Genomic DNA, 12,877 nt, shown 5'->3' on the forward strand with positions numbered 1-12,877 from the left:
ATTCGAGGAGAAAGGGTTGTAGTCATCTTGCCCATAGCTCTGTTCTCCGAGGGCGCATTCGCCGCCGCCATGCAGTCGCGCCTGAACAATTTTCCGCTCGTGCACTTGGTTGCGGAGAGTGTGTCCGGACGGGGCGGAAACGCCAGCGCGTACATCATCTGCGAATCCACTAACAACGTTCGTAGAGCCATTGCGCCGCATTCGGAGCGAGCCCGTTTGATCTGCAGGAAGAGCAATCACAGAGACGCCGCACAGATTTTATCGGAATTGCTTAGCAACCGAGAGAAGACGCAGATGTTGCACAAGAATTTCACTAACTTTCCATGCAATGTGGCCACGTTTACTGACATATGAGAAGGGAACATCACATGCGCGAATAGATTACAGCCCGCCCTGACTGTGCTCAACGCAAGCGCCGAGTACACTTACATAGCTTACGACGGATGGCTGAGAGCCGCCGTTGAGCTCAGCGCAGACGCTATGGACGCGCACATGACGTACGACCTTGAACGCTCCCGACATTTCTATTACACTAAGATAACAAACGTCGTAATCCTCCGCTACTACCTTCGGAAGAGGATAAGCTGGCGGGAAAATTTCGTCTCGTACGGCGCTGTCTCCAGCCTCTTGGTCGCTGTCTTCGCTTGCGGCTGTTCGCTTGTCGTACCGATTTGTTTCCTAAACAAGGAGCAAGGAAGGAGTCCATGCTTTGGCATGGGGCCTATCCTGGTCGCCGCGTTGGGCGCGTTGCTTAACCTGTTGCCGACGTAGCCCCGATACCTGATGACCCGACTCCCCGGATGCCTGCTCTTGGCCTTCTGGGCCCTGGGCGTGTTCTTGATTTCAGCTTGCGGGCGGATCCTGTCGACCACCAGTGTGGGCGTTGGCGCCTGGACTCCGACGACACAGCCGAGAAACTGGTCCCCAAACTGCGCAGGGGACAAATTCGTGTGTGCGGCGATCCTGACACGTACGTGGTGAAGGCGTTGTCTACCGGATCCGCTCATAGCGAATTCGTCCGGGACTTCCACGCTGCATTGGTGACGAGCGCAGCGCCATCTGACTTCAACAAGTAGTGCCCGTCCATGATTACCCGGGGTACCCACGTCCTTGCGGCCGAAGGGAATGTCGAATGCGATCCGCGTTATTCCGGAATCGTGCGGGGAGAACCGCAGTTTGACACGCAGCTAGCCGCCGTCCTAGTGGCTATAGGGAGAGTCCATACAGAACTTGATGACATCACTTGTGGCGCGCGTCTTAGAGACAAGCTGGCTATACATTCACAGCGATCCATATAATCTTTTCTACGACTGCTACAAGCGATGGGAGCACACCGAGGCTGAAATCAGGTTAGTGTGTAAACTGCTGTGCTCCCTTTACCTCGCCTGCTGTGAAGCAGCGTCGGTGGTCCTCGTGTTGGAAGTTTTGCTCGCGAAACGATGTTTCGAGCAACGCCGGACGTGTCGTCGCAGATGGTGAGCGGTGTGTGGAACAGCAGCAAAGTGGATAAGAATGAACGACTCGATGCCAAAGTAGCGTATCGGGCATGTCGCCAAGTCCTCTTCAAGCTACTTGACCACGAACGCCTCTTGAACATCTGGGGGCATCGCACCTTTCGGCACACCTAGTCGATACCTATTTTTTCCAGCTAACAGTGCTTGGGCTTGCCGTTGACCATGGGAAGCTGGCCAGCGGTACACAAAGTTTGGACTTGTGAGGATTTTGTGCGTGGACGTTTGTGATGTGTTATAGACATTGACATTAAATCAAAAGTGGCACATAGACCCTTGTAAAGCTGTACTCTAGGCTTGAAGCTGCATTTTTGCCTTGCCCCTGGGTCACAAAATTTGGAACATATTCGAAAAAATCGGCGCTGCGCATAAGCAATCGCGCCCGCGCGCAGTAAAATAAAACGAAAAACAGCGGGGAAGGTTCCGCGGAGAGCGCGTAACGCTGCGTGTGCTGCTGCCTTTTCCATTCAGGTCGCCGGCGCGGCGCCAAAGGAAACATGGCCACATGCGGCGTCGATTTCTCTAGAATGTCCGAGTAGGTTCTACTTATCGTCGACGGAGAGGGCATAACCTTGAGCATGCTAAAGTGATACCCGCTCCCCTTCGCTCTGACGCCGGCATCGTCGCATCGCAAGAAGGACACAGAATTTTCTCGCGCGCCCGGCCCGAGTCAGTGACCGAGTCAGTGACCTGGGCCATAATGTCGGGAAGTGCTTGCGTTAAAGCTGCCTTGAACATGTCCTGGAAGGACTCGCGGACTGCTGACATGATTTGATTCGGGAGGGCCGCCACTTGCTCCTCCAGTTGCTCGGTTTGGCGCTGCAGTGCCTCTAGGCCGGCGACGCGACCAGCAGATCCAACTACCGTGTCCCCGCACTGCCGCGAGACGCTAGTGAGGCAAGATGTTACGGATGATCCGTCATCCTCGTCATCTGGCTCAGCTTCTTGCATTGGTTCGGAAGACCCGGCCTGTTTCGCCTCTAATTCTTGAATTTTGCGAGCTAGAATTTGGTTCTGACGCCTGAGCTCCTCTACCTGCTGCTGTAGGGCGGTTTCGGTAGGGGAGGGACGGGTAGGGGGCCCGGAGACTGCCCTACTCCAACTGCTCACCTGTGGTTGGACGGGTGCCAAGGGCGGGAAGTCCCTGGCGTTGAGGACCGGGGGCACCGCCTGGGTCGCGGACTTGACAGGTTTCGATGTGCCGGGTTTGGCCTTGGTTTCCTGATCGGCTGGCGCTTTCTTGGCCTTGGGCGGAGGAGCCTGCTTGGGCCCCGTCTTTGTCTTCGGTTTGGATCCGGATGGGGAGCTCGGTTTGATGGCTTTCCGGAACCGCCCGGCACAGCCAGGAGCTCCGCTAGGTGGCCGCCTCCGCAGATGAGGCAGCTCGGAACACAGTCATGTTCTGCCGGGCCGTCAGGAGTGGCATCGGGAACCTGGACTCCGCAGCGTTTGCAGCGGCCCGGCTGCGGTCGCGGGCACGCATCGGCCCGATGGCCCACTGTGCCACAGCGGTGGCATGCTGGCACTGTTTTCTTGTACAGGCGAACAGGGAGCCGTTCGTAGCTGTACAACACCGTCCGTGGCACCTTGGTCCCCGCGAAAGTGATCACCGCAACCGGGGTTCCCCCTAGCTTGCGCACAGACACCACATTTTGTTCCGCACTGAGTTTTCGTTTAACGCTTTCAGACATTTCGTCTGACGAAACAGTCACGACGCCTGGACAGAACGCACCGGAGAGTTTAGGGTGTCCCCGGAACGGTAGCTCGCGTTCCCCTACCGGCACCACAATATCCCGGAGTAGCTTCTCCGCGGCGTCGACAGATTTGAGTGCACATACAAGGACGTTTTGGTCCCAAACGGGCCACACCTCAAGTCCAGCATTTGAGTCGTCCCCGAGGATGCTGCGGACTGCAGCGCCGGCTCGTCCAGGACCAAAGTTGCCTTGAGGTCGACCGTGTTTCTTGGTTTCAGCACCACGACGATGTCATGTTTTTCAATGCGCGGCGTGTTCTGCGGCCGCCACCGGAGTTGCTTGGAGCTCTTCGAGGCTGCGTTCAGCGCACTCCCGCCCTGCGTATGCGCAGAGCTAGCCGGCGCCTGTTGCTGGGTGGCACCAGCACCAGCGTCCTTCGATGCCACCGCCGCGTTCTTCTTTCCGCGCCAGACGCGGACCATATCTTGGAGGTAATCGTCCTCGGTTGGTAGAGGATCCTCGCCTTGAGTCGTATCCTCGGATTGATGGGTATCCATTGTTACGATCTGCAAGGACGGCGGGTAGTATCCGGTGACTTGATTTGGAGCCGCCAGAGCCGAGGGATCCCCGACCGGGGCCATCGCAGGCCCCGGCGCTGTTAGGCTTAGCACCACCGCGGCGTGACGAAAGCTTCAAATGACCGAAAAGTGGTCAAAAATTGGCCCCACCTTAACAAACGTGGTGTAGACGGGTGCCGCTGAGGTTCCTGGAGACGATGATACCAGGCTTGCATGGGGAAAAGTTGGTGTATCGCAATTGATTGCGATCTGTCACGGAGCCGACGCGGTATGCGACCGCTCCCGAGTCTCTTCTCAGGTTCAAATGGTCGGTGGTTCGCACTTGTTGCAAAAAAATGTGTTTCTTCAGTAAAGCAAAGTGTGTTGAGCATTGCATAATAGTCTCACTAAAGTGCTGTATCTCCGAGTAATATAGACCCTTTACAATATTCAGTTTGGCAACTTGGCAGGCATCATCATCAGCAACTTCCGTCGGCGCCGTCGCCATATTTTGGGCACCTGGAAGACGCACAGGTGCTCTGCACAGACTTTGCACCAGTTTCCACCTTGTGGCGTCTACAATACTTTCGTTCGATTTGCGAAAGCGATGGCGGAAAATTTGCAGTGGTCGAAGGACCTGACCATCATCCCGGGCGGATTTTCGGAAAGGCTTTTGGACTCCTATTGTGGTGTCCGCGGTGTGCGCGGTCCGTGCGGCCGCACCTCTCAGCGCAGCTACAAGCTGGTATACGAAACTTACTGCGATCCGTCGACAGTGTGCGTTGCCGTGTCATCCTGCAGGTACAGTATTAGTGGCTCTCTTGCGGACTTGCAAAAATGCGCGTTCTTCGTACTTCTGCTGCGTCCGTGCATACCACTGAAGGGCGTCCGCGCTGCACGTCAGTGGCAGAAAACGAGTTTAAATTTAGTTGCTAACCGCAGCATATATGTCTCCTCACTAGGAACAATATAAGCGTAGCGTGTCTAACAACCTTTAATGCACAGACTTGAACTCTGGCGTCATGTTGGGCGAAAATGCGATACGAACGCGGCCTCGTACTTAATGTTGTCTGAAGCCGTGTTGATGTGTGCACGCTGGTCTAGAGAGCTCAGGATCGGTGTGCTACAAAAGTAACCAGAAATCTTAACGCCGCTGCTTTGTGTGTGCACTGCACTTTTTTATGCTTTTTTTGGCTATGCTGCAGCGATTGCGTGCTGGGATTACCCCTGGAAACGCCCGTTTTTAAATTTCTCATCTCTAGCTTCGCGGGCCTCAGTTCGGGCGCTCTAGACAAGCCTGCGTCTGTACAGTGTTCTGCGCCAATGACTGAAGCGTGCTGCGTGGACTGCTCTCTGTTCTATTGGAACAAGCGTGTAGAGGAAGCAAGGGGGAAGCGACGCGACACGCCGGTGCCGTGTGTTCGGTAACTCAAGACGCCTCGCCCACCTGCGCCACTCGTCAGTCACGGGAGGCGCGCTGCAGCATAAACCTCTAGCCGCATTGACCTTTGAGATATATATGTCTCTTTCTTTGACTCCGCACATCTTTTAGAATTAGTTTTCCTTTGTCGAGAATCAAGTCTGTGGGGAACCTGCATATTCAGAGCATGTTTCATGCTGTTTGGCGAACGAGGCTCTCGCTACAAACATATACTCATGTTGCTGCCATACAAGAGTAGCAGGAGCACCATATGATACTAGTACCTGAAAAAATAAAAAAAACTATATACTGTGAGCTCCACATGTCATCGTAATGCAGTTTCAAGCGAATGTAATTGTATAGCATGTCTATAGTTCACCAAATAGGTTGCATGGAGCTATAATGGAACGTGTGCAAAAAACTGATATCAGTTTGCAGTGGTCAAAAATTCCTCTAAATGGTTGACATGAAATTTTTCCATTTTTTTGCAGGCCTGATGAGGTTTAGGTCAAGTGCACTCGTTTTCGGAGCCAGAAGAAGGCATCAAAGCCCTATGAGGTGTGCTTTACTTTCAAAAGCTGTGGATCAGTGGCGTCTGCAAGATGCGATTGCCCAGCTGGTGCTTGTGGAGTGTGTAGCCACAATGTAGCCGCATTAAAGCTAGTGTTGCTACTTAAGAGCAATGGCTATAAGGAACTTCGACCACAGGTAGCGTGCACCGAGCTGCCGCAGCTACTTTTGCAGTTTGTGGGTTGGAGGAGTGTGCGACAAGGTGGCCTCTCAAAGCCGATCAGCACCAGGTTTTATGATGCAAGACAGCACACCCAGCCATTTGAGGACCTTTCTTCAAGAATAAGGACACTTGGGGAAAGCATTGGTGAACTGTGTCCTTCGCCATTTTCAAGACACCTTGAATGCACTGAACTTGTTGCAACGACTTCAAAAATTGGGCCGACACCAGTTGGCAGTCCTTTGCAGTATTTGATGTCTGTTGTGCCACATGGATTTCAAGTTCATGTGGCACCAGAAATAGTGTGCACAAACGCTGGCACTGCAGAAATGCCGACTCCACCACGATTGTTTTAGTCGTGTCTCAAGTGGCATCTACAAGATGGGAATTTCTCTGCCCTTGAAGCAGCCATCCTTCAGGTATGTGCATGTTTTACCTGGAGGCTGGAGATAACTGTGTAAATGGCCTGCTGACCCACCTCGTGCATGACTCAATGAGGCCAAAGACGCTCTATGTGGCATTCCCTCAATGTCATCGCAAGAAGTGGCAGATGGAAGGCAGTTAAGAATGACTTAATCGGATTGGCCGCGGCGCAATGAAAATTGGTCGACTCCATTGTCTTGTGCGTGTGGGGGGGAGGGGTTCATTTGAGGGGAAGTGCCGCTTTTTTTCTTGAGTTGTATCCTACTATAGTGTGGCTTCCGTGTCGTGCTGTTTCTTTCATACCTTCCATGTTGAAAACCTAGCTGCCCCAAACCGCACAGCAGTCTGTTTCGTAACTGCTGAAAGAAATAAAAATAGATGGTCACCCATGAATGACAAAAAACACACAAAAAGCAACAACTAGCAGCTGGTAGGTTAAGTAGTAGGTGTCCATTATAACGATTTCATTACTTCTGTTGCAGAGCAGTAACCTTGACTTCAAGCATCATTATAGTCGCTCAGATATTGAACGAATTGTTTATACAGGCTACTGCCTTGGTGGTGAGAAAAAGTTTGGTGTGTGATTGCTAGACCACTTTCCATAATGTGTGCCTGAAAAAGTTATCCCTTTTTTTGAGAGAAATTTTTAAGCTATTTACACAGTGTTAGAGCCATAGCAAACAGCACTGCCAATATAATATACTTTAAAAGAGTTAAATGTTGGGCTAGTTGGATTTGTGACAAATTATACATATTTTTAGCGCAACCAGGACAGGGACACAAAGAAAAGAGACAAACACGAGCGGTCGTGTTTGTCTCTTTTCTTTGCGTCCCTGTCCTGGTTGCGCTAAAAATATGCATAATTTGGCAATATAAGCAAGTCTGAGGTGAGAGGTTACACAGGTGAAGAATTGTCATATCAGTAACTACCTAGAATATGTTTTCTTTCCAGGGTTTGCAAGTATCCAGCCAGGAGGCCATCGATCTCAAAAAGAACACGAGGCAGCAGTCTGGCAGCGAGATGTGGAAGAGAGCCCGCGTCCATCGATTGACTGCTTCATCATTTGGGGTTGTGGTCAAGCGCCCTACGTGGACAGAGAAAGGCCTGCAGAACCTGACTGCAGACAAAGACCTTTCCCGTGTCAGGGCTGTTCAGTAAGTGAGGTATTATTTTACTAAGTACGGAGAATGAATTTCAAACAACACATGGCATCATGGGTAGTGCTCTGAAGCCTCCTATGTGCACGTCGAATAGCTGAAAAGGTGACCACAAGTGGTAAATTTAATCACTATTTGAAAGACCAAAGGTCAAAATTTTTCCCTTCAGAAAATGAATGAATACCAACAAGTGTGGAGCATATGACATGACACGCAGAACGTTGCCTGGAGAGCTTACCATAATTTCAGCAAAATATATGGACGTCTGAAAAAAATAAAACGTTGCCTTTATAGAACTTTTCAAAAAGAGGCCAAATGGTGTCGCCACATTTGCTTCTTTGCTGTGGATATGCACCAAGTCAGGTTCAGAACAGCATGTGTTCTTTCCTTTATCTTCATTTTTTGATTTGCCGGCTGGCCTACAATACAATGCGAATGGTTATTTATTTGCTGTAGACAATCCAAGCACACCCAACTCTGCTCTAGGTGAAAGTTCCTCTTGAGATGAAAGTGCCTGCCTTTTTTATGCTGTTATTGCAGGTACGGCATTACGAATGAGCAGCCGGCTGTGCAGCGGTACGTGGCTGTGATGAAAACCAGGGGCCATGATGTCGAGGCTTTTCGGAGCGGATTGGTCGTGGACCCTTCATGTCCATGGCTGGGAGCTTCACCGGACAGGCTACTCTTCGACCCGTGGTGCGAAATTCCTTCACATGGCCTTCTTGAGGTGAAGTGCCCATAAAGTTTGAAGGGAAAAACTCCCGACGATATGGGGGATGGGCACTGCCTCAAGAAGGACAGCATGGGTGTGTTTAGGCTGGACCGTGGCCATGAGTATTACTATCAGGTCATTGGCCAGATGGCTTTATCTGGTTTATCCTGGGGCGATTTTGTTGTTTTTTTCTGATCAGTTTCGGATCATTGACCGCGTCAAGTTTTCTGCTGAAGATTGGGCTGTTGCAAGACAGAAACTCGACAATTTCTTTTTTTCTGTGCTGTTGCCATATATGGCCTCGAAACGCGCTTAAAGATGCACTAAAGAGAAATCTGTACTCATCTTTCTACTGCAGGAGCTCTATCTGCACGTTCCGGGCATTCTTAGAAAATTCGAATTATTATCCTGTGCGGCCGATTTCCTTAATTAAATCGGATGAAACGTCCCGGCTCCCGCCTTTTTTGAACTGAACGCGGTAGGTAGGCGGAGTCAACCAACTCGTCGAGTGCCTTTAAGCCAGTCCAGTGGTGGCTTCGCTTTCATTTAGTTTTTTAGGTTTCTAAGCATAAACAGTTTCAGTCACAGGCAATATAACCACAAATTGGGCCCAAGGAAATAAAAATACATGTGGGCTCTTTGAATAACGTATCACTCCACCGATGGCAGTGCGGCAAGCCGCCACGGGACGGGCTGACGCGTTGGTTGACTCCTCCTACCTACCGCGTTGAGTGAAAAAAAAAAGAAAAGGCGGGAGCTGGGACGTTTATTCCGATTTACTCAGCGCAATCGGCCACCCAGGACAATAATTCGAAGTTTCTATGAATGCCCGGAACGTGTAGGTTTCCCGCGGTAAAAAAAATGAGTTCAGATTTCTCTTTAGTACACCTTTAAGAATGCATAGTGCCTGTAAACCAGCGATTCTGCTCTCAATATTGTTAAAAAGGCGACAACGAAAAAGCGGGCACTGGCACGGGACTGAGCGACGGCACTAGGCCCACAGCCATTAAAATTGTATTTCGCCTGCCATCATGTCGTACTGTTCTTTGGCTTGCCACACCGTATCAATATCATTAAAGCAATGTAGACTCCAAATTTTTGTATGTTTTACCCCTCTGTCATGTGTGAGTTAAGTATAGCTCTTGTGAGACATGAAAACTTCAGCATGAATTCTTTGTCATCTTCATTAACGGTAGCACTAAATGCAGCCTGCCTGAACAGCCAGAAATAGTTGGCGAGTACCGCATGGTCTGTATTTACTAGTGTGGTACGAACCATGAAGAAAACCTAGCAACTAAAGTTTGGTGTCTGTACTCCTTTAGGGCATGTCTTATGTGACAGGGGATAGAATAGTTTTTGTTATGTAAAGGAGATGACAAGCATGTTACAATATTTAATGAACACTAGAAAATACATGCAAATATTTAATAAACTCTGGAAAATACACGGAAATCATTACAAATATTCAATTCCGCCCCGTGCGTGCACAACTTCTTGTTCTGTCGGTTAGATGGATATCCAGCAACCAGTTTGGAGTGTCCAAGACTGCTGTCGTTCATGCCTCTCTTTATGGCAGTTGTGACTTCCACCTTCATATGCCTGTCTATACAACCTTATCCTTCCATTTGTTCTTGCTTATTGTTGTGCTGTTATGCCGTAATGCTGCTAGTGTGCCAAATTGGGTTTTTCATACCAGACTTTTTAATGTCCTTCTCTGGTAACCAAGCAACAAGGGATGAAGGAGACCACTCAGACCTTGTTGCTTTACCTGAGAGAAAAACGAAGTCGAGCACTGACATTTATATTGCTCCGTTCTTGCGTCAAGTCGTAATGTGTCTTGGGTGCATGGTGCATTTACTGATAACTCAGATTTTCTGGCATGCACATTGTATTCTGTATGTTGCATCCTGTAGCCTTTGTCTTCCACTTTCATGTCTGTGTAAATAAAAAATGTCATGGTTGTGTGGAAACGGGTAATGGGCTGTACAGCTACCCTATTCACAAAGTCCATTGTCAGTTTTCAAGTATCACTTATTTGCTGTCGCATACTACATAACGTCAAGTCTCAGAAAAGGGAGAACAAAAGCTTGCGTTTTATTGACAGGAGCAGATTTTTCAAACATTCACTCATCAGATAGCTGCACCAGCGGAGACTGGAAGTTAGTATAGCACATACAATCCACATTTAATTTATGATGGGGCCCAGAGAAAGCGGTACCAGCCTATCGAAGATATGAAAACTTTTGATGCGCTGTATGCGTCGCTCAACATGTATCTGAAGGGATGCTATTTCTTCCGTTTCTTTTATGTTTTCTTCACTGAACTGACCTCTTCGGAGGAAAGGCGGGTTGTTCAAAGCCACGTTGATTGTCTCGAGCATTTCTTCAATGTTGAAACCTTTGTCTGCCATGACATCACCATCATGGAAAAGAAGGGCCAAGAAGCCACTCTTGCTCACACATTCTTTGTCAGAAATAGATCCTGGAAACAAATTGGAGACAAAGGTCACTGTACCATTGGGCGAGATTCCAATCAGTCCTTTGAAGGTGTTCGCTGATTTGTACGATGAGAATGTTGCCGACTGCTGTGCAAGTGAGCTGGCTGCCTGACATTTAATTTTTGTTGCATTCAGTATGACTCGAGTTGCAGAATACTTTCCTTGGAAGGAAAGTGGCATTTACTTTTGAACATGTTCCTTTGACATCCACAGAGGTATCTGTGTTAGTTTAGTGAAAGCGAAACTAGCCCAGGTAATACATATTCTTGATACTGTGGCAGTTGACACACAGAACCTGTCAGCAAGGTCCTTTTCAAAAAGTCCAAGGTGCATTCTTACAATAAAAAGGAAAAGCTCGTTTTCCACTGTCAGGCTTCTTGGTCTACCTGCCTGCGATGGGTGTGCTTGTGATGAAGATTTGAGTCTGATGTTTTCTCCCTGTTCCCCTGGATTACAGAAAACTAAAATTTTTTTAAACATTCTATATGATGGCAGACCGGTATAAAATCTCATGTCATCATCACTGTGCTTGAATCGGTCAATAGAAAACTCCCTTCCAACTTTCTTTTCAAGCTTCTCTGCTGTTGCTTTGGTGAGTTCCAGTTCTCTGCTGGTATGAAACAGCACTTCTTTCACTGATTTTATTTTTTCTTCCTTTTCTTTTGCTTCTTGTTTAGCTCTTTGAAGTTCTACATGAGCCTGTCGGAGTTGATCTTCGGTAACTTTCAGCTTATTCTTCACTGTTGTGAGTGATTGCCTCAGATCTTGTGCTTCTTTTTGTCCCGTGCAATCCCGTGTACATTGAGGCGGCTGTGATTTCAAGGAGCTGAAGTCCATTTCAGCATCCAGACAAGCTGTTGGTACATAAGGCGTTCCAGAAAGTTCATCACAAATGTCGTCGGCTTGCATTCCACTGGCTGTTGTCACTTCTCCATTCACAGCAACATTCTGCACGCAACGCTCTTTCGGTGCCTTCCTTTGCACTTTAATTTGCTTGTGTGCGAAACTAAATATGCTTGACACTGCATCATTTTTGAGGCGCCTTGTGCCGGTAGCATAGTTTGCATAAAAGCCACCATCGGCAAAGTGCTTTGAGCACACCTTTGTGTGCTTGTTTATGCGGAACTCCTTGCCCTCATCTCTCCTTATTGCGGCAATTCATTTTTTTTTCAAACCAGGATTTGTGGGGAACCCTAGAAATGAGACCTGCAAAAGTACAGCCCACTTAGTAATTGGTCAAGGTGCAGGTGCAAAAGCATCAATAAACATGCACTTTGAAAAATGGTACCAGATGTCATCTTGTGTATTCATCAAGATGAAGAAATGAAAAATGTACATTTTCTTCACCTCTTCAGTACATACAGTTGAAGTCAGAATAATGTGGACCATGCTTGTGCAATCAAGCTCGTCTGAGCACCATCTAGCAATACTAATGTAGTGCCTCATACTTCTGCAAGTGTCACGTGCACTTGCACATAGAGGAAGAAAACCTTCGTATGTTCATTAATAAATGCGAGGCCGGAGTTGAAGCCACAGAGTGTGGCCCATAATATTTTGTCTGCGAATGTGCTTCAGTCTGGCAGAGAGCTCCGGGGATGCGTATGCACAGGAAACGTTTATCTGTCGCGCGGTAGCAGAGTTAAGTGTCTAAGCGCACCCGCGTACCGTTCGTTACTACTAAGCTAGTGGGACGACTTTGAACACACTAATAAGGCTGCTAAAGGCTGAGCTCTGTGCACACGAAATTTCGAGCGAAGGCCCTAGCGATGAACGGCGCTGTCGCGCTATTTATACCGTGTCGTGCTAGGTTCTGCACTCACAAAAAAGTTGCCCGTAGCCCAGAAATGCATGCCGCTTATGCTTTGTTTTAGGCTTCCAGTTTGTGCGCTCCTCCCCATGATCTGTCGTCGCCTCAGCAAGCGGACCGGCTTGGGTGAGCGCCGTTGCATAGAGAAAATATTCCTTTTGCCGTGACTGTTAGACAGAGCTGCAAAGCTTAGCTTAACTTAGTGAATCAATGTGCTGTCGTTAAAGGAGGGCTAACAACTCTTGGAGCGGACCCGACTACGAGCAGGCGCACAGTAGGGCGAAATGCGCGTCGATCCGGGTACGGACGTTCGATCAGCAGAGGCGGTGCGCCAAGCCGTCGGTGCAAAATCACTCGCGGTTTGCTCA

At 49.0% G+C, this 12,877-nt stretch overlaps 2 protein-coding genes across 2 annotated transcripts; one reads left to right on the forward strand and one right to left on the reverse strand.

Moving 5' to 3' along the window:
- Nucleotides 1-4,369: 4,369 nt before the first annotated feature.
- On the forward strand, nt 4,370-8,517 carry LOC144120231 (uncharacterized). The gene is made up of 3 exons (XM_077652634.1): nt 4,370-4,507; nt 7,288-7,490; nt 8,034-8,517. The coding sequence occupies exons 1-3, from the start codon at nt 4,370-4,372 to the stop codon at nt 8,233-8,235; spliced, it is 543 nt and encodes a 180-aa protein (XP_077508760.1). The 3' UTR covers nt 8,236-8,517.
- Nucleotides 8,518-10,327: 1,810 nt separating this feature from the next.
- LOC144119268 (uncharacterized) lies at nt 10,328-11,101 on the reverse strand. The gene has a single exon (XM_077651936.1). The coding sequence runs from the start codon at nt 10,880-10,882 to the stop codon at nt 10,391-10,393; it is 492 nt and encodes a 163-aa protein (XP_077508062.1). The 5' UTR covers nt 10,883-11,101; the 3' UTR covers nt 10,328-10,390.
- Nucleotides 11,102-12,877: the final 1,776 nt, after the last annotated feature.

Source organism: Amblyomma americanum, chromosome 2 (genome assembly GCF_052857255.1).
Source record: "Amblyomma americanum isolate KBUSLIRL-KWMA chromosome 2, ASM5285725v1, whole genome shotgun sequence".
NCBI classification, from domain to species: Eukaryota; Metazoa; Arthropoda; class Arachnida; order Ixodida; family Ixodidae; genus Amblyomma; species Amblyomma americanum.